Genomic DNA, 21,168 nt, shown 5'->3' with positions numbered 1-21,168 from the left:
GAATTGGGCTTTTAAAAAAATTTCTCAAAGTTCATCCAGTTTATTTAAAAACAGAATATCATGCATATAAAAAGATCAAAAGTAGTTCAGAACTGTGTGTGTGTGTGCGCGCACGCGTGCATGTGCGTGTGCGTGTGTGTATGTTCGTGTGCATGATACAATTTTTATTCAGGAACATGATATGTTCCTAAATTTTTTAAATGGGGAACAAAAGTTAAATTGAGTAGAAGATGGAGTGTGGTATAGTGAAGTCAATAAAATGGGAAGCCTGAGCAGCCAGCTACCTGGGAGCTCTGGCCACCTTTAGGAATCAAATTCCTTGCGGTGGTCCTGTCTCCAGTTTGGCGCCTCCTTGTGGTGATTGTCAGCACCGCCTCCCCTCCTGGCATTGGCCTGTTCTGTTCTCTTCATACGAAGAGTTTAAAATTTAAGGAATGGATTCAAAAATTCTTGAAAACTACTAAACTCCAACATGGAAATTCTTTAAATATTGTTTCCTTTTCAGAATGGAACCATCCAGTGTGAAACTCTAATCTGCCCAAATCCTGACTGCCCACTTAAGTCGGCTCTTGCGTATGTGGATGGCAAATGCTGTAAGGAATGCAAATGTGAGCATAACTTTTATGATGAATACTTTCTTTGGAAAAATAAAGCTCTGTATTAATAAGTATTCACCCATCATTGGTTTAATCTGGGCAAGCTAAATAGCTTTCAGAAGTGATGGAATAAAGGAAGAATACTTTCTCTGTTTTGGTTGATTAGTTCTTTTCCATTTTAAAATGCTATGCCCCTATTCCATTAGGACAATTTTTTCTTGGAGTAATCTATTCCATATAGTGATAGTAGTAGGAAAGATGTGTAAGAAACTTACTGGAAGGCATTTCACTAATTGTACTATTTATTGTAAGTGTCTCCCAAATAGGTTAAGAATGGTCCACATGGCCGCAATAACCAGTGAAATCCATGATACAAGTGGCCTTCAGCAGCAGAAGATATGCTGTTCCATTAGCCCAAACAACAGAAGTCCACATTATTATAGGATTGTCCAGTGTAGATAAGGGCCATGGCCTTCATTCAGGGAAAAAAAGGCTCACACCACTGTGTGTGGAAGCTTTTCTGCCTTTTAGCAGTCATTATATAACAGTTCACTTCTGATGTCAGAAAATACTTTTTGACTCATCTGTAACTACCCTTACCTGGGTTCTAGATCATTCAATAAATAATGGAAGTAACTTCTCTATGTTTCTTATACTTTAAAAGACTTCACTTAAACCTTTGTTAAAAAGAGTATTTAAAAATTTAGCTGTTTTTTCCACAAAGGAGTAGTAACATACTTGAAAACTGAGTTGTTTTAAAGTTTGTGGAATATATAGAGCTCTGTAAATGCAAGTGTATTTATATGTATACTCTCAAAAAGACAAAGTGGGGAGAAGTGGCAGGGGGGTGGAGAGAGAGAGGGACAGTAGGTGAGGGTGACAAGCTATCAGAGAAAAATCAGGAAGTTGCTTCGTAGTCCATTGATTTAATTCCCTCAGGAATGCATTTATATTTAATTTTATTAGGCTTTACATTGAAGCCAATCCATCTCATAAAACTGTATTAGCCTAGTCAAGTCGATTCAGTGGAACTAGGAAGGATTGAATACAATTTTTCTTACATGTCACTAGCTAATTTCCTTGGTGAGAAATAATCTGCATTTTTCTAGGACTTCTCTTAATAAAAGGAGGCTCGTGGTAATATATAGTTTTCTTTGTAGGTGGTTAGAAAGAGGAAGGAAGAAGGACAATATATACATATATGGCTTCATATTCATAATACAATAGCAAGGAATCATACTTTTTGCCTTAACTTCTTTTTTTTTTTTTCTTGAGATGGAGTCTCGCTGTGTCACCCAGGCTGGAGTGCAGTGGCGTGATCTCGGCTCACTGCAAGCTCCGCCTCCGGGGTTCATGTCATTCTCCTGCCTCAGCCTCCTGAGTAGCTGGGACACAGGCGCCTGCCACCACGCCCGGCTAATTTTTTTGTATTTTTAGTACAGACGGGATTTCACCGTGTTAGCCAGGATGGTCTCGATCTCCTGACCTCGAGATCCGCCTGCCTTAGCCTCCCAAAGTGCTGGGATTACAGGCGTGAGCCACGGCGCCCAGCCCTGCTTTAACTTCTTTTATCCTTCTTTTCATCCGTAATTCTATGTTGTTATTCATGGATATGACAGATTTGCATTAAGTGATGTCAGTGTTATTAGATACAGGTTGATTGAAATAACGGGCCATTGTGAGAGATTCGTCAGAAGTGAATTTCAATTCTCGTCTTACCATTTGTCTCTGTTACCAAGAGTAAACTGCAGACTAAATCAGACTAATGCTTGAATTCTTCCCAAGAAACATGCGGTTAGACATAATGAAATGATAAAATGTTTTGAGATTCATTAATGAAGAGTGTTTCAGGCAGTCTTTGGTGTTAATGATTGAAAACCAACTATTTGCTTCATATAGAAAATAGTTAGAGCTGGAAGTGAGTAATCAGTGAGCAGACCACAACATAATGAAAAAAGAAGCCATAGGCCCTCATTAGATATGGCTAAAAAATAATAAGTATAAAGTGACTATCTTTCTGTTCACATTTAATGATATATAAGATAAGTACCATGGAATAGAGAGGAATAGAGAGGGTTCATGCCTGTGTTTGCTTGTATTTCAAAGATTTGAAATTTTAGTTTTAATGAATTTAACATTTTACTAGAGCTAGCAAGACATTTCAGTAAACAGCCATAGATAGTTCCCCTTAGGGAAATAAGCATTTAGTTCATATGGTGAATATTCTTAGAGGTTCTTTTTGGGAATGAGTCTCCGCAAAGCACAATTTAAAAATAAGTCACTGACAATATCCAGAAAACGTGCTTCTGAAAAGTCTTGTAGAAGACAAATAACACTTAAAATAAATGTAATAGTAATCCTTTGACTGACTTACTTAAATAGTACAGATTTTCATATGTATTTAAAGTGGGAGAAACCAATAGTTACACACATCTATGATGTCTTGTATGTGTGTTTGTGCGTGTGTGTGTGCATCACCATTGCATGTGAGGAGAAACAGTCTTATTTTCCTATGTTAATTCCACAGTAGTGTCACTGTTATAATTTATGAAAATCTAATTTTAGTGGAGTAGAAGTAAATTCCTATGTTTTTTACCCTTTTAAATATGAATATAAGCCCTCTTCTTAGACCCTACATTGATCCTATCTTTGAAACGCTTCTGCTCAACTGCCTTTTTAATGACAAAACCCGATAAAATAGATTATTATTGAAAACGGCTTAAAGAGATTAATTGCTTACTGTTTCTAAAGCCATTGGAAGGTAAAGCATATAACCTAACTGCTGAACGTGACTCTGCCAAGATTGAAATGAACGAAACACGTGCATGTGGCCAGTCACTTTTTTGTGTTCTTCCTTTAATGCTTTCAGGCTTGCTTCATCGGAGTTGTTTGCACATTTCTGGGCAGTCCTATTTTGCAGCTTCCTTTATGCTTTCCCTCAGTAACTTCAACTCCAGCTCATTATCTGAATATAAATACTGATGAATAGCAAGATAGTTGTTGTTCTGGGAAAGAAGTCAGAAGAAACCAAGCCTTTTCTTTAGTTGAATCTACATAAACAAAGCATTGGGAGGAGGGGCTTAATTTCCTGCCTGGACCATTAAAACAGTGTGCTGGAGTTAGACAGAAATCCAAAGGCAGGAATGCCAAGGCCAAATTGTTAAAGCCATAGTAATTACAGCCGTAATGAAGCCATATTGCTTCTATAGGTTACAAGACACATACTTTGTGCCTCATTTGATCTTTACAGCTGTGTAAGTATGTATTATCTCCATCTTCCTAATAAGGAGAATTCCAAGCCATTCAGGAACACACAGTTAGTTAGAGGTCTCAGAGAAGTTCCATCTGAAAGTGCTGTGCTTTGACAGCCTGCTTTCCTTTTTATAAAAAAAAAAAACATCTGTTATAATTAATCTAAGTGATCTACTTTTATCGACCAGTAGCTAAGCTCACCAGAGGTGTTTTGGCATCCTAGTTGAGTCTTAGGTGGCAGAGTTTGCCTTCACCACTCATCCTCTTCCCTTTCAGTCTCCATCTCCTCCACATCCTTTATCCCGGTCTCAGGCTCTCAACTAGCAAACAGGGAGATTTAGTGACACATATTCAAGATAGCTGTAGAAAATGGAAAGTATAAATATTTTAGATGACCTTAACTCTGAAATAGAATGAGGTCAAGATATGATTAAAGTACATAATTATAATCTCAACCCAGATTTTTTTAAAAAAAGATTTATCAGAAAATAATTGACTGAAATTCCAGGAAATCAAATGTTACTGAAAGTCACTGAATTTAGGAAACAATTTAATTTTTCTGAATATTAATGCTATTACATGGATGCATGCCTTTATTTATTTATTTATTTATTTATTTATTTATTTATTTATATTGATTGTAGATTCAGGCTTGTGTACAGAGCTCTGCTTCACAGGAAAGGCGGTTCGTGAAAATAGGGAATCTGAGGCAAATCTGAACTGATGCTGTAATGTCTTTCCTCCATTATTAGAGAGTTCTCAAATACAGGGAATGTGAATGTGACCATCAGAACTGGTTGGTATTTGCCTAGTAGTAACAGTTAGTTTAAGTGGTATTTCCACAGAGTCCAGAATTATATGAATAAATAAAAATCATCATTCTTTTGGTTGAGCAAGGTCAGAGTTTCAGTATATAATATAGATTACACTTGAATATTCCCTGTGCTGATTAGACATCAGATTATTTTAAACTTAATTTTAAAAACCATCTTGGTTTAGTTAAAGTGGACTTACTGTAATATCTTTGCATATCGAGTAGTTAATTCTGTGAGTTACAAGTCAGATTTTCTGGGTTTGAATTCTGACTCCACAACTTATTAGCTGTGAGACTTTGGTCAAATTGCTTAACCTCTCATGGCCTCAGTTGCCTCATTTGTATAATGGAAATAACAATTGTATCTACTTTATAGGGGCTGTGTAAGCATTGAATAGGTAATAAATATAGAGTGCTTAGAACAATGTTAACTGTTATTACTGTTTTTATTAAAAGAGTCACTCATGTTTTTGTTGATAAAAATACAAAGTAGTGAAATGATCTCATTAGTTCATTAGCTTTAGATTTTAAAGCTACGTAGGACCTTAAGCATTCTTTGAAACAGCCATTTGCTTTTGGGAGGTATGGTTTCATTATCCCCATTTTATAGAAGAATAATGAAGCCAGGTAGATTAAGTGACATTACTAAGATCAAATAGTATGTAATGCACGGTAATTTTTTTCTCTCAAATTGTGTCCTGATTTCCCCAAGGCCACTCTCTTCCTCAATATTGTGGGCGTATCTTAATCAAGATTGAAACCCAGAACTAATATCTCAATATTATGTACTGTTTTGTGTGTCTGGCTTCTTGTACTCAGAATCACCTTTGTGAGACTCATCCACCTTTGTGAGACTCATCCATCAATGATATTGATGCGGATCAAAAATGTAGCTGCATCTCATTCATACTTATTGCATCATTTTGATGTCCACTGCAGATCAGTTATAGTTATTGCTGCATATATTTTGTTTGTGTTTATATACCACAATTCAGTCTATTGTTGGATGGCAGTTAGGTAGTTTGCCGATTTGGGCTATGTGAATAGTACTCATAGAATAATTCTTTACATGTTTCTTGGCCTTAGTTATGTATGTATTTGATGGGTATATATTTAAAACAGTGGAATTGTTTGGTCAGAGGGTAAAACTGTTTGACTCTATGGCAAAACCAATTTCCCTAACGGTTTTCCAAAGTGCTTATACTAGTTTATTTTCTCACCAAAAAGGTATGAAAATTCCAGTCGCCCCACACCCTCACCCACACTTGGCATTTTTAGTCTTTTTAATTTTAACATTCTGATAAATGATGTCGGTAAATGATATTGTACCGCAGCCTAAGTTTGTTATTTCCCAGGTGACTAATGAAGATGAGTGCCTTTTTGTATATTTATGGGCTGCTTTCATTAATATTAAATAATAAAAAGTAAGAGTAAATATTTTCTATTTATACTTTTCCAAAGAACTATTTTCTTGCTTTTAGTAGAAGTGGTAATTTGGGAGGCTTATTTTATTTGCACATCAATATAGATGATTCTGGTCCTGTCACCTTAAAATGCATAGCAAAGTAGGGGTAGTGGAGACTAAATGATTGCTTCTCAAGTACTTAGTGATTTTAAAAATTGGATGATAATATGATAAAATGGAATCAGAGATTTCTGAACATGTGTTCTTTTCAACAAAAATCAACAGAATATAATTCACCAAGAATTTTTTTTTTGTTTTTAACAGAGGGGGAAACGTAATTTATGTAGGCTACGGTAAAAAAGGAAAAAATTTTGAAACAAAGTAACCAATAAACATAGCTGTTTTTACAATAATGCTGGAAGCATGGGAAATATTTAGGATGTACTGGAGGTTCTCATGCATGAACACAATTGTAAATTAGTTGGTGTGATAGAGACACGAGGGGCCGCATGAATAGAATGCCAATATAAAATGAGAGGAATTATGTAATAATGAAAAAGGTAGAAGTAGCAATCAAAAGAAAGGTGTGTTGTTTTATGTATCAGATGCGCTGTTTTAAGAATATTTCTTGAAAGTCTGTAGTCAATAAGGAATTTTATGACACAGCAAAAAATTGAATGAGCTGAAAGCTAATGGTGTCACTGGAAATCACATATCCAGCCTTGGTCTGGACGGTCTTTTCTCACTAACATTACTTTAATTTAGTATTTGAAATAACATTGAATAAATCATAGAATTAGAACACTTTTATAATTCTATAGGTATATATGACAAATAGGCAAGAAAATAGTTCACTTGTATATTACTTTAAGATGATGAGCCTCTGATAGGGAACGTTTTCTCTAAAGACAAATAGCTAAATTTATTAAAGAGAGATTTCATCAAGATAATCCTGTAGGCTTCCTAAATACTGTATTGTCATTAATTTTATCTTAATTAAAAAAAAAACCTTTAAAAAGGCACGTGGCATGCTGCTACCTTTTAAACATTATAAGAACTGATAAATGTCAAATCAGTGGAAAAATACTGAATTGGCAATATATTAATAAACTGGAATAATTAACAATACAGCCTTCAGATTAAGTACTCTGAAACAGCATGTGATATATTTTAATGATCTTTAGAAAAATATAAATCTGCTATTAATTAGTCAGCTCATAGCAGAGCTGGAATGCCAGGGAAATGTAGGGCAGAATCGCAGAGTGATTACAATGTCACAGTGACTTAGCTGCTGTGTCCTGTATGCTAGTCCTGGGTAGTGTAAGTTGTTTAACTCTACCATTCTTTCTTCCCAATCCTAGTACAGTATTTTTAATGCTTTAATTAAAAATAATTCATGCATATAATAAATCTGCAAACCATGCAAACAGATATAAAATGAAACATAATAACCTCCCTATTCTTTCTCCTCCAAATTTCTGGTTTTTGTGTATCCCTCCAGATGACTTTTAATGTGTCTACTCACGTTGTCTGTCTAGGCTTTTTATATATTGTAAATGATATTAAGCATTTTCCTGAGCTTTGTTTTATTAATAACATATATTGGAGATATTTTCATATTAAATAAAAATAGTTGCATATTATTCCACTATATAGTTTATTATTTTATTTCTTCCCTCTCTAAAGATATTTTGATTGTTTCTAACTAATTTATATATTTGTTATGAGAAACAATATTGCAGGAAGCCATTAATGCATAATCTTGGTGCAGTCTTAAGGCTTTATCTATAGAGTAAGTTGCTAAGGGTCGAGTTGCTGGGTCAAAGACTGTGACACTTTTAATATTGCCAGTTTTTGCCAAATTATTCTACAAGAAGATGGTCCCAGATATTTTCTTCCTTTGGCGAGGGAGCACCGGGTGGAAGTGCTGAGGGAAGCCTGAAAACAGCACGTCTCTCTGAGTTTCACTAGGTCTTTAGAAAAGGCATTGCGGGGCTTTTGTTCTCTTTCCCAGGCAACCTTGACAAGAAAATGGCAATTTATGGGAGATCTTTTAATGAGAGATAGTCAATGGAAGCCCAAACATTCTTGTTTTACCACAAACAATGTTGTCTGGTGCACTCATATAAAATTATTGTTAAATTAATTGCTGTTCTGCATCTTCAATAAATTCCACAGATGGCATAAGAATGTATTGACCTCCCCTTTTATCTGATATGAAAGTGGGTTTTCCGGTAGACGTAACACGGATACTGTCCTCTGGCTCTAAGGCATTATACTGTGCCTATTTAATTATGTTTTATTAAAAAATAATAGAGAGTACTCAGCTTCTAGTTCTTCACTCTGAATTGTAATTTCTCTTCATTATTAAAATCCTTGAATAAATGTATTTTGTGGATTTTATTATTTTTCATGTCCCATTACACTTTCTCAAAAGAATTTCTCTGCACATATAATGGCATTGCTTAAGTGACCTAAGACCTTTCAGAAGAAAGCGTTATGCAAATCTATCTGCAATAATAATTAAATCAAAGTGTCTAGCACAGTTCTAGGGGACCAAAATGGGACTCTTTTTTATTTTTTATTTTTTATTTATTTTTTATTTTTTATTATTATACTTTAGGTTTTAGGGTACATGTGCACAATGTTCAGGTTTGTTACATGTGTATCCATGTGCCATGTTGTTTTGCTGCACCCATTAACTCGTCATTTAGCGTTAGGTATATCTCCTAATGCTGTCCCTCCCCCCTCCCCCCACCCCACAACAGTCCCCGGAGTGTGATGTTCCCCTTCCTGTGTCCATGTGTTCTCATTGTTCAATTCCCACCTATGAGTGAGAACATGCGGTGTTTGGTTTTTTGTCTTTGGGATAGTTTACTGAGAATGATGTTTTCCACTTTCATCCATGTCCCTACAAAGGACATGAACTCATCATTTTTTATGGTTGCATAGTATTCCATGGTGTATATGTGCCACATTTTCTTAATCCAGTCTATCGTTATTGGACCTTTGGGTTGGTTCCAACTCTTTGCTATTGTGAATAGTGCCGCAATAAACATACGTGTGCATGTGTCTTTATAGCAGCATGATTTATAGTCCTTTGGGTATATACCCAGTAATGGGATGGCTGGGTCAAATGGTATTTCTAGTTCTAGATCCCTGAGGAATCGCCACACTGACTTCCACAATGGTTGAACTAGTTTACAGTCCCACCAACAGTGTAGAAGTGTTCCTATTTCTCCACATCCTCTCCAGCACCTGTTGTTTCCTGACTTTTTAATGATGGCCGTTCTAACTGCTGTGAGATGGTATCTCACTGTGGTTTTGATTTGCATTTCTCTGATGGCCAGTGATGATGAGCATTTTTTCATGTGTTTTTTGGCTGCATAAATGTCTTCTTTTGAGAAGTGTCTGTTCATGTCCTTTGCCCACTTTTTGATGGGGTTGTTTGTTTTTTTCTTGTAAATCTGTTTGAGTTCATTGTAGATTCTGGATATTAGCCCTTTGTCAGATGAGTAGGTTGCAAAAATTTTCTCCCATTCTGTAGGTTGCCTGTTCACTCTGATGGTAGTTTCTTTTGCTGTGCAGAAGCTCTTTAGTTTAATTAGATCCAAAATGGGATTCTTTAGGTGATCAGAAGGCTAGTCCTCCTTCTTAGTATCATAAGGCTTTGAAATAAGTAAGAGCATTTCAGATTTATACCAAAGCAAAAGAGTGATAATCTAGGTATCATTCATAGGAGACCCAATTTAATAGAGAAGAAAAACACTTAACTTAGGCAGAAAATGCAACTTTTTATCTCCAGTGCTGTTAAGTAATTGTTTTAAAAATGAGCTTATTTTGTTCTCAGTTGAGATAATACAAAATTGCATTTTGAAGTAAGAATAGGGACGAATGAGACATATGCAATTTAAAGCATCTAAGAAGTTGATTTTGGCAATTACATGGAAAGTAGTAATTCTGACAGCCCGACTGCACAGCAAAGGTAAAGGGACAACATAGTGCCTACTGGGGAATAACGCCGCAGCACCCATGTCCTCAACCAAACGTACAAAACAACAACTCAGCTGCACTGGCCTCTCCAATGGCTACCTTGAAAATGGCATGTGGCCTTCAGTTTTCTGTACATATTTATAAATGGTATAAAATTATTATAGATTAAGAATTAAATAAAGAAAACATAATGATATGGGAGCTTAGTATGAGGAAGGGACAGAAAGGAATTCACTTTTTCAGTTTAGAGACGGTTGTGATAAAGCAGAATTCAGATGCATTTCTTTCTTTTTTTTTTTTTCTGATATGGAGTCTTGCTCTGTCGCCCAGGCTGGAGTATAGTGGCACAATCTTGACTCACTGCAGCCTCCACCTCCTGTAGCTGGGATTACAGGTGCCAGCCACCATGCATAGCTAATTTGTGTACTTTGGCCAGTCTGGTCTCAAACACCTAAAGTGATCTGCCCGCCTCGGCCTCCCAAAGTGCTCAGATTACAGGCGTGAGCCACCGCGCCCTGCCAATTCAGACACATTTCAGTTTAAAGACGGTTGAGATGGAGTACAGTTTAAGCACATTTTCTTTTATGCAAAATCTGGCCCCCAATTTAAAAATATTTCACTATAAAAAAATACCACATGAAATTGCCTTAAAAATTGTTCCTGGAGTTGGTGGTGGTAAGAATGGAGCTTCTTCCAATTTAGGAATGTTAAGCGGGTAACATATCTATTTGTCAGAATATCTGCTGCAATCCCACGCTGAGCCACAGTATAGATTTCACCTATATTATATACTAGAGCCTCTACTTAGATTCTGTTTCTAAATAGCTGCAGCTCCTGTTCACACCTCTTTCACCCCAGTTGCTAGAATGCTGTCTATGTTAGGGAACTGGCTACCTGGTCTCTGGAATTTGGGTTAAGCCATAGGGCCATATCAGGATTTTAGGATTTAAGGCTCAGATCTGGAGTTATTGACTGTTTTATACTTTAGTTACATTGTGAGTTTAAAAAAAAATTCTCAGCTGGCTTCATAATGGCCCTCACTTATAAATAAATTGCAAGTTATAAAGAGATGTCTCACAAATACTTGTGCAACAAACTCAGTAACCCAGGAAAGATAATTTGAAGTCCATATAGCACAATAGATAATATGCAGATATAATATTTATGATTTTAACCATTGGAAAGTGGCCTCCATGATTCATAACATTGGTAATTTTGCTGAGACCTGAATTTTTTTCAGACAAGCTGTAAGGTCTGTATACAGGAGCACGTCACTTAGCTCAGTGCCGCTTAAATTTTAATGGGGATAGGAATCATCTGGAGATTGTGTTAAAATAAGAATCCTGAATCAGTGTTTCAGGGTGGGACCTACGAGTTTGCATTTCTAACCAGTTCCCAGGTGAGGCAAACACTGCTGGTTCATGGAACATGCTTTGATTAGCAAGGACTTAGCTGACAGGTGTGCATCCCTGACCGTCCAGGAGCTCAGTATTGCTCTCTCTCTCTCTCTCTCTTTGATCTTAAGTATGCAGTAAGATGTCAGGATATGTTTTAGGGATGTTTTAAGCTGGCATTTTAAAAGTATTTTCTAAGTGTGAGAGCTCTTGTTTCTCGTAATGGTTCCCAATTTACAGATGAAAGTGAAGCTTAGGGAGGTTACTGCTTTTGCCTGAGATAAGCCAGCTAGTAAAGTGGCAGCACCACAATTTAAACATATGTAGTGTTTCTTATACATTGTCTCATATGATTTGTAACATATTTCATCAATGGAAATAGAAAATTAGTTTGAATGGAGAATTTAGAGTTTGTGATGTTCTGGAGACATCAAGGAGTTTAATTACCTATATGTTCAATGATTATGTAAGTACTTAGGAAATATGATTTTATAGTAGTTATTTCTATATGAATAGTAAGAGAAGAGAGAAAAATGAAAAGTAAATCTTCTAGTATTTCGTATTAAAATGAAATGTGTATGCCTATTATTGAAAGCGTAACTTTTCATTACTTTGTAAGACTTCAAACATGGAACAGAAACTATGAATTCTGATAGTTCAGGAAGAGAAATTTCAAAAGCAAATGCCTTCTGGTTGGATTTTACTTGTTTTTGGTAAATAAAGAATAGAGAAAACACACTGAGTTAAAATTAAAAGTATCTATGTAAAAGGTTTAGACCTACCTTGATTATTAACTGGAATTCTTAAAAGTCAGTGATCATGTTGAATTCTTCTTTGGTCCCAAAAGCTTTTTGGAAAACTTTTCTTTACATTTGTATTAGATGAGGTCTTTTTCTGAATACTTGTGGAATAAATCACATCTGTCTAATTTCTCAGGCCTTTAGTAGCTTGGGGTAGTCCCATAAAATAGTTTTAGTTTATGCTGGGTGGTTCTGCTGAGAAAGATTGTGCTATCTCAATGCTAAATTAAACTGTTCTCTTCCAACTTGTTAACTATCAGTACTCCACATACATTGAAGTCTTTGTTTTTTTATTGTAAATCTTGTAAGGATAAGAAGATTAATAAAAGCAATACAGCATTAGAAAAATGTAGGACAATGCATTTTCCATAAGCTTAACTTCTCTTTTCTCCTTTGTAAAAATTCTGCCATTAATCTTTCCTCGTAGAATTGTGCTCTGTACCACTTGATTCTTGAGGTTATTTTAAAGATGGTGATTTACAAGGAGTTAGTGAGCCCGCACAAATATATCTCATGATGCTAAAAGCAAGTGTTTGCAGATGGCCCTGGATATTCTCTTGTCTTTGTTTAACCTATTCAAACCTTTTTAAAGAGTTTTAGGATCTTGTAATTTACTGTAGCATTATTTGTAAGAAAACACAAACCAATAAACAAACAAACCTTTTGTTTATTTGTTTGTTTGCCTAAATCATTATTATTAGATTTAGGAGGCTAATCCTTTATTATGCTTTGAGAAAGAGGAAAAAATGCAGTAAATAACATATTCTTCTCATACTGTTTTGTGGGTAAGCATCATGCTTTTAAACCAATAAAAAAATGAGCTTTCCTGACCACAAATTAGGACCTTCTACGGCAAGGCAATGTTAATAATTCACCCATCTATGTTCATGCTTGTAGTCTACCTCCAGCATTTCTCAGGCCTTGAATCTCAGAAAGGTCACTTTTATTTCTTAGTTGGAAAGAAGGGAGGGAGCGGGCTGATATAGAACAAGATGCACGTTGTACTTGTTCACTGATTTATTTAATGTATTAATGTCTCTTCAGACCACAGTTCCTAAATGCTGAAGGACTTAGAGCTGGGGGAGACAATCAGTAGAATATGAAATGGGATGTAAGAATTGGATTAACTGTCCTGGCTGAGTTTTCCATGTGCCTAGGAATGAATTTATGAGCTGGAGAATATTTCTTGAAATGATCTAGAAATAGTAATATGGAATGATTGTTCCAGGCATATAGAAATTAAGTGAAATAAAGGTGAAATAAGTGTTTTACCACCAAATCTCTTTTCTGTAATCATGTAATGGTCAAGTATGCAATGCAATGCAGTATTAAGCTGTTGATAAAGCACCTGAAATAAGTAAAATTCTACCATCAGGGAGATCAGGGAAGGTATTCCTGAGAAAAAGATGTTGGAGTTGAGCTCTAATGAAAAATAGCATTTAACTAGTGAAGAGGAGAAAGAGGAATGTGTAAGCTGAGAGGTTGAATATTCACAGGCTTTGTGTAGTGAGGTGTCATGTTGTGAAAGGTGGCAGAGGTGACTGCTGTGCAGAGAGTCATAATAGGAGTTTCAGCTGGAGAGGTAGGATGGCGTTAAAGTAAGGAGTTTTATTATTATGCCAAGGGCACTGGGTTGCTGGTTACACATTTTAGGCAAGACAGGTCTGTTTTGGGGAAGAAATGATGGTAGCTTCATTAGGTGGAAGTTATGGGAAATGATTAGGTTTTGGATGTACTATATTTTGAAGGTAAAGCCAACAGGAATTTTAATGGTGAGAAATGGGTATGAGTGAAAGAGAGGAGTTAAGGATGATTACAAGGTTTTCGTATCAAGGAAGAAAGAGGACAGAGTTGCTAATACCTGAGATTGGAAAGGCTGGTAATTGAGCTGGATTTGGGAGAGTGGCTAAGATCAAGTTCAATTTAGACATGTTATGTTTAAGAGGTGTGTTAGCCATCTAAGTGGAAATGTAGTGCAACTAGTTGGATATTTGAGCCTGGAGTCTGGAATAAAGGACTAAAGTGGAGGTAAAAATCTGGATGGTTGAATTTTTTTCATTATGTTTGTTGACAATTTCTATTTTTTTGTTGTGTTTTAAAGCATATTTAATCTATTTTATTTTTATAGATTCAGGGGGCACATGTACAGGTTTGTTACATGGATATATATTGCATAATGCTGACGTTTCAGCTTTTAATGTGCCCATCACCTGAATACTGAACATGATACCCAGTAGGTAATTTTTCAACCCTCACGCCCCTTCTACTCTTCCCTTTTGAACTCCACAGTATCTGTTATTTCCTTTTATATGTCCACCTGTACCCATTGTTTAGCTGCCACTTATAAATGAGAACATGTAGTATTTGATTTTCTGTTTCTGAGTTATTTTAGTTAGATTAATGGCCTCCAGTTCCGTCTATGGCTGCTGCAAAAGATGTGATTTCATTCTTTTTTACAGTTGTGTAGTATTCCATGATGTATATATGCCACACTTTCTTTATCCAGTCATTACATTGATGGGCTGGATTGATGGACACTTATGTTGATTCCATGACGTTGCTGTTGTGAATAGTCCTGCTATATATTTTGATATACTATAATAATTTCTTTTCATTTAGGTAGATACCATATAGTGAGATTGCTGGGTTGAATGGTAGTTCTATTTTTAGTTCTTTGAGAAATCTCCATATTGTTTTCTGAAGAGGTTCTACTAATTTACGTTCCCACTAACAATGTATAAACATTTCTTGTTTTTTTTTTTTTTGTTTTTTTTTTTTGTTGTTGTTGTTGTTTGTTTGTTTTTGAGATGGAGTTTCGCTCTTGTTGCCCAGGCTGGAGTGCAGTGGCACAATCTTGGCTCACCGCAACCTCCGCCTCCCGGATTCAAGCAATTCTCCTGCCTCAGGCTCCCAAGTAATCCCAAGCTGGGATTACCGGCGTGCAGCATCACACCCGGCTCATTTTGTATGTTTAGTAGAGATGGGGTTTCTCCATGTTGGTCAGGCCAGTCTTGAACTCCCGACCTCAGGTGATCTGTCCACCTCGGCCTTCCAAAGTGCTGGGATTACAGGCATGAGCCACCGCACCAGGCTGTGTATTTGTTTTATGAAATAATTTTTCATGTATGTTGTCCACTTTAAAAATTAATTATTTGCATTTTTCTTACTCATTTGTAAGAGCTCTTTTTATGATAAAACTTATCTAATATATATGTTGCAAATATGTTTTCATAATGTTGTTTCTTTTGTTTTTCAATAAGAAATATGTAAAATTTCACGTAATTGATTCTTTTAGTCTTTTCCTAATAGTTCTGCCTTCAGTGTTGTCATGCTTTAAAAGGCCCTGTTTTCTTTTTATTCATCAAATATTTACTATCCAGCCTCTGAATGTCCCCTTCTTTTTTCATTTTAAATTTAAACAACCTGGGATTTATTTTTTGTGTACATGAGATGATAATCTAGTTAACTTTTTTTTGCTCAAGCAAATTAACCAATAATTCTAGTACTATTTGTTAAATGATTATTTTGTTCACTTATGAACATTACACCTTTCTGTTACATTAGATGTTTACATATTTACATGTATTTGAGTATGTTTTAGGATTTATCTCATTCTCTATTAATTTATTTGTGTCTTAGGATACTAATTCTACAGTATTTTATCATAGCTTTCTAGCATGAGTTATTATCCAGGAGAGCAAATCTACCATCACTCATCTTTTTAAAAATTTCTTTGGATAATTTTCTCTTGCTTCTAGATGACTTTTATATATCATGATAATTATATGTCTCTAAATTGATTTAATAGCTTGGAATGTGTCTTATTCTGGTATCTTTTAAAGATAATTCTCTGATGGACACCATAAAATTTTTTCTGTGGTTATTTGGGTTTTTTAAAAATCTATATTATTTTGTTTGTCATTTTAATATATTAATGAAAGAAGTCTCATGGGCTAAGAGTTGAAATATTTCGGAGGTGGACTAATTTTGGTGGAGTAACATGTTCAAGGGTATAGCTATGGAAATGGAATGCTTAAGTGATAAGGAAATGAAATCCACTGTATATGAGGAGGCAAGGAGTCAAGCAAATTTAGATTCTAAGTGTTGAACAAGTTTTCCAAAGGCCATTTAAAATTTCCCAAGACAAATCCCAACCTAAGGTAGAGAGAAAGATTGTTTTCAGGTTCCGAAGTCCCCAGTGACTCTGCCATAGATAGATGATACGAATTTTAAAAGGTAGTGAAAAAGACGGATGCCATACACATTAAAGGAGGTTGAGTTCTTTCCTGAGGGTGAGAGAGTGGTAATTTGGAAGTGACACTCCTTCCTACAGCAAGCATACATATGGTGTGGGAAATAAACACTCGAAATGGGAGGACTTCAGAGTAAGCAGCATTGTCTTCACTGAAAATCCAGGTTTCGGTGAGAGTGAGGTGTTAGGTTATGGAGGATCTACATGGTCAATGGTTGAGATGGAGGATTGGAAGCCCATTTTATCAGTTGGCATTTACTGTGTAGCAAAACATCCCAGAATTTAGTAGCTTAAGAAATAGTTTGGCAGATTAGAAATTTAGACTGAATTCAGCTGGGATTTTTTTCTTCAATCATGCTGGGTTTGCTTGTATATCTGTTAGTTAGCTGATGTGTCAGTTCAGATGGTTGGTTTATGACACTCTCACTTTTTGATGCTGAGATGACTAGAGCATCTTTCTATGTCATCTTTCAACTAGCATTTTAGCTCAGCCTTCTTTATATGATAGTTGCATATTTCTAAAAAGTCAAAACTTGCAAAGCCTCTTTAATCCTAGGCTAGGAATTCAGACATTGTTACTTCTACCACATTCTATTGGCCACCTCAAGTCACAAGGCCAGTACAGGTGATGGAGAACCTGTAAAGTCACATTGAAAGGGACAAAGAAACAGGGATAGAAAAAAGTGTAGCCTTTTCTACAGTTTTTTTATACCAGGTGAGGATGATTCAGGAGGGAGGACAGTGAGCAAGGTATGAAGATGAAAGCAGGAATAATGTGTTTGGAAGCTACTTTCAAATGGGGTAGTCATACCCAAGAATAACAAGATAGGAAGTATGGTGGCCTTCATTGACCTCAGCGACATGATTCTTACTCTGGCTTCGTTTCAGCATTGGGGCAGGATGCATTTTCAGGTAATATCAAGAACTTGGTGAAACCAGTGGTCAGTCATCATGTCTGAGGCCATCTATGTTTAAGCAATACATGGTATGTCAGAGGCATGAAGTTTTACTTTTTCGGCAGTGTTTCAAATAGAACAGAATAGAAATATGATATAGTACCTTTAAAGAATACTAGTTCAGAAACACAAAGGTCAGAAGTGGTTAACCCTTTTAATTTCAGTCATGAGGTGGAAATAACAGCGGTCCTGAGTGAGTGGCAGGTAAGGAATGAGGCTTCTGAAGAAATTCTAACCCAGCTTTATATTGAAAGCTGAATTGAGTTTATATTGAATGAATTGAGTTAATCTGTTTCATACAGGGCAAGGTTCATCTGTCATTTATCTCTGTATCTTCATCACTTGACAGTATCTAATGCATAGTAGATGCCCAATACATGTTGCGACATTCATCGAATAAGGTATTTCATATTTTGACCCCTCTTTCACGGATTTTTATTGTACTCAATTGCATCTCTAAGTATTAACAGTAAGTTGAGATTATTGTGCTTGTGCATCTTCTGCAAAAATAATAATTATACTTTTATTCATTGTGTCAAGCTTATTCTTTTTATATTTTGAAGTGGGGATTTAATAAAGCAGAGTAACTAGGGGTTATGTGTGGCACAACTGACACAGCAATTAGTACTTAGAAAAAGCATTCATCCTGAATAGAATAGAAAGGACTGTCCTTTCTAAATTCTTTATTTTGTCAAGAATGTTGCAAACTTTCACTCAGGGTGACTTAAGACAATTTCCAGATTTTGAATAGTTTGAGGATAAAAAATTCCCCAAATGATCTAGTTATCACACAAAACATATGAGAAGCTACCAAAAATTCTCAGCTGGGACAGTCTCTTTAGATTGTGCTTAAAACAGTGATGAGTTTTCATATACATTGTGTGTGTGTGTGTGTGTGTAATCTCCTGTATCAAAAGACAATTTTTCGCCAGATGAAACAAAATATGTTCTACCAGATAAAGTATTAATGTCCCTAACTAATGTCCCCATATCCCTTCTGCTTTTTCAACCCAGTTCCCACAGTGCTACTGGATCATCTATCAAAATTATAATACTTAATCACATCATACTCCAGTTCAAAACCCTTCAAACACTTCCTAATGCTTTGAGGATACACATCAAAGTCTTTCAGATTTACTGTTCATTTGTTTCCAGGTTTCACTATTATAAAAATACTGCCACAGTATTTTTCTGGTCAGTATTAAAAAGGATAATTTATAGATTGAACATTGTACAAAATATGCAGAATTTTGGCACGTATTACCATATTATTCTCAATGGTTTTACCAATTTACACTTCAGCAACATCTGGAAGTGCCTGTTTTTTCAACACCCACACTAGCACAAGGTGTTATCATCATTAAAAAGAAAATCTTTTCTAGTTAGATGTATGGTATATTGTATCTTTCCAGTGTGACTTGGGCACAGTGGATGGTGTGAGAATCTAAGTAGAGTATTTTGGGATAAGGGTGGGGAGAGAAGCAGTGACCAGATAATGCGGGCTGTTATGGTGTTAAAAGACTTCGATATTTATCCCCAAAGCATTAGGAAGCATTTGAAGGGTTTAAAACAGGAGTATGACATGATTAAGTATTATAATTCAATAGGCGAGCCACTGTGGGAACTGGATTGAAAAAGCAGGACGGGATATGGGAACATTAGTTGGGGGCATTCATACTAGTCCATTTCAGAGAGGCTACAGTTTGAGGTAGGAAATGACTGTGGAATTGGAAAGAAGCAAATGGATTCTTCGTATATATGAGAGGTAGAATAGGTTGCCTATAGTAATTGGATTTCAAGGACTGAGGGAGAGAGACATCATGGATGAATTTCATATTTCAGACTTGTGCAAAGTGGATGGATGGCTATGATGATTATACTATTTATTGAAGTAGAGAATATACTGGAGGGCAATTAGATTTTGAGTTCACTTTTGGCCATAAGAAGTTTGAGATGCCCATAGACATCTAAGAGGAAATATTGAAGTTTGATGCATAAGTCTGATGTTTAGAAGAAAGGTCTGAGCTGGAGCTATAAATATGGGAATCATTGGTGTAGATGCTAACCAGAGCCATAGAAATGATCAGAGTCACTTAAGGAGAGAATATATTGAGAGGAGAAGGGAGCAAGGAGCAGTCCTTGAGGTACTCCTACATTTAAAATCTATAAGAAGTGGAAAAGCGTGTAAAATAACATGAGAAAGAGTTGCCAGAAAATTACACGGAAAATCAGAAGTATTATTGTACCAAGGAAGCTAAAGGAAGAGTATTTTAGGAAGTAGGAAGTGATACATTGTAGCAGAAGGTGCTAAGAGGACATAAACGATGCTTTTAACATTTTTTATGAGATTCAGAATGTGGAGATGGTTGTCTTTTTGAAAGTATTTTTGGTGGCCTGGAAAAGGATGCCAGATTAGAGTGGCTGGGGGGAGTGGGTGGGAGAAGGGGTGATGCTTTTTGCAATACATTTGGCTGTGAATGGGAGGACGCATGGGGTAGTTACTGGATGCACATGTAGGGCTCAGGAATTTTTTTAATTTTTTAAGATGGGAAAAAATAGAAAGAGACAATATTTACATGCTGATGGCATGTATTCACTAGCATTTGAGAGAGAAAAAGAGAGAGAGAGAAAATGAGAGATAAGGAGAGAGAGAAAGGTTGAACATATATAAGAGAGGAATTAACTGATGGTGCAAATAGAGCAGAAAGCATAGGATTCAGAGCATAATTGAAGAATTCGAACTTTGCTAGGAGAGGAGACACCTCCTGTGTACAAACAGAAGGGAAGGAGAAATGGATGAATATTGATGCAGCTAAATGTGTATTTGATAGAAAGGAAGCTAAAGGAGTTGAGTCTATATCTGACAGCTTTTGTTTTTTTCTGTGAAGTGAGATCTAAGGTGAATTACTGGAGAGAAGAGGCAGAGTCACAGGTGAAGTTAACAATGTACCAAAAACAGCCTATGAAAGTTTTGAGGTCCCAGATAACGTTGATAACCAGAAGTTGTGCTATTCATCCATCTGGTTATATACAATTTGTCCCTAACCTTTTACAACCCAGAGGTAGGCATGAGAAAAGTACACTGATACATCCATCGTTAGGATTTTGATCTCCAGACAAAGAAGTTTATGATAGTATCAAAAACTAACTAAACTTTGAGACCTAAAGATACTTATATTGGATAGAGAAGAAAGTAAGGATAGTTGAGGGCTCATCAATAGGGAGAAAGTTAGTTCATATGGAACAGGAAGCACTAACAAGGTTGAAGAATAAATGCAATGGGAATAGTTGAGGAGGCCACCTGGAAGCATAAGAAGCTGGAATGGGAAAGTAAAATGTCTGATTGAGAGCTTTTAGAGGTGGAGTAGTTTTGAGTGATGACAAAACTGTGACTATACAGGTAAAGTGGAGGTGAGGGGAGAGCCAAGGAGTCAAAAGGCCAGGGTGCAGTATGGGTCAATCACATGGATGTCAGAATCCTTCAGAATGTTGCAGACATTGTGATGGAGAAAAAGACTGTGACCAGATTTCAAAGTCAGCAGTGAATGAAGGGGAGTGTCTATGAATGTGTGTATGTGCATGTGCATGTGTGTATGTAGGCAGGGAATTTAATGACCAGAACCTCAAAGAGCAGGTATTTTTTGTGGGGGTAGAAAAGTGACAACAACTGTTCCTTCTTTTTTTTTTTTTTTTTTTTTTTTTTTTT

At 36.0% G+C, this 21,168-nt stretch overlaps 1 protein-coding gene across 3 annotated transcripts in view; it reads left to right on the top strand.

Moving 5' to 3' along the window:
• Positions 1 to 21,168, top strand: part of NELL2 (neural EGFL like 2) — a 369,728-nt gene that overhangs the window by 102,882 nt on the left and 245,678 nt on the right. For all 3 annotated transcript variants that reach the window (XM_032173769.2, XM_032173772.2, XM_032173771.2), the window contains one exon: positions 506 to 608. In XM_032173769.2, coding sequence (XP_032029660.1) covers positions 506 to 608 — 103 coding nt within the window. The remainder of the gene's footprint in view (positions 1 to 505; positions 609 to 21,168) is intronic.

This window comes from Hylobates moloch, unplaced genomic scaffold, assembly GCF_009828535.3.
Source record: "Hylobates moloch isolate HMO894 unplaced genomic scaffold, HMol_V3 SCAFFOLD_13, whole genome shotgun sequence".
NCBI lineage: Eukaryota > Metazoa > Chordata > Mammalia > Primates > Hylobatidae > Hylobates > Hylobates moloch.
The sequence above is the reverse complement of the archived record's forward strand: the minus strand, read 5'-3'. Positions and strand labels throughout refer to the sequence as shown.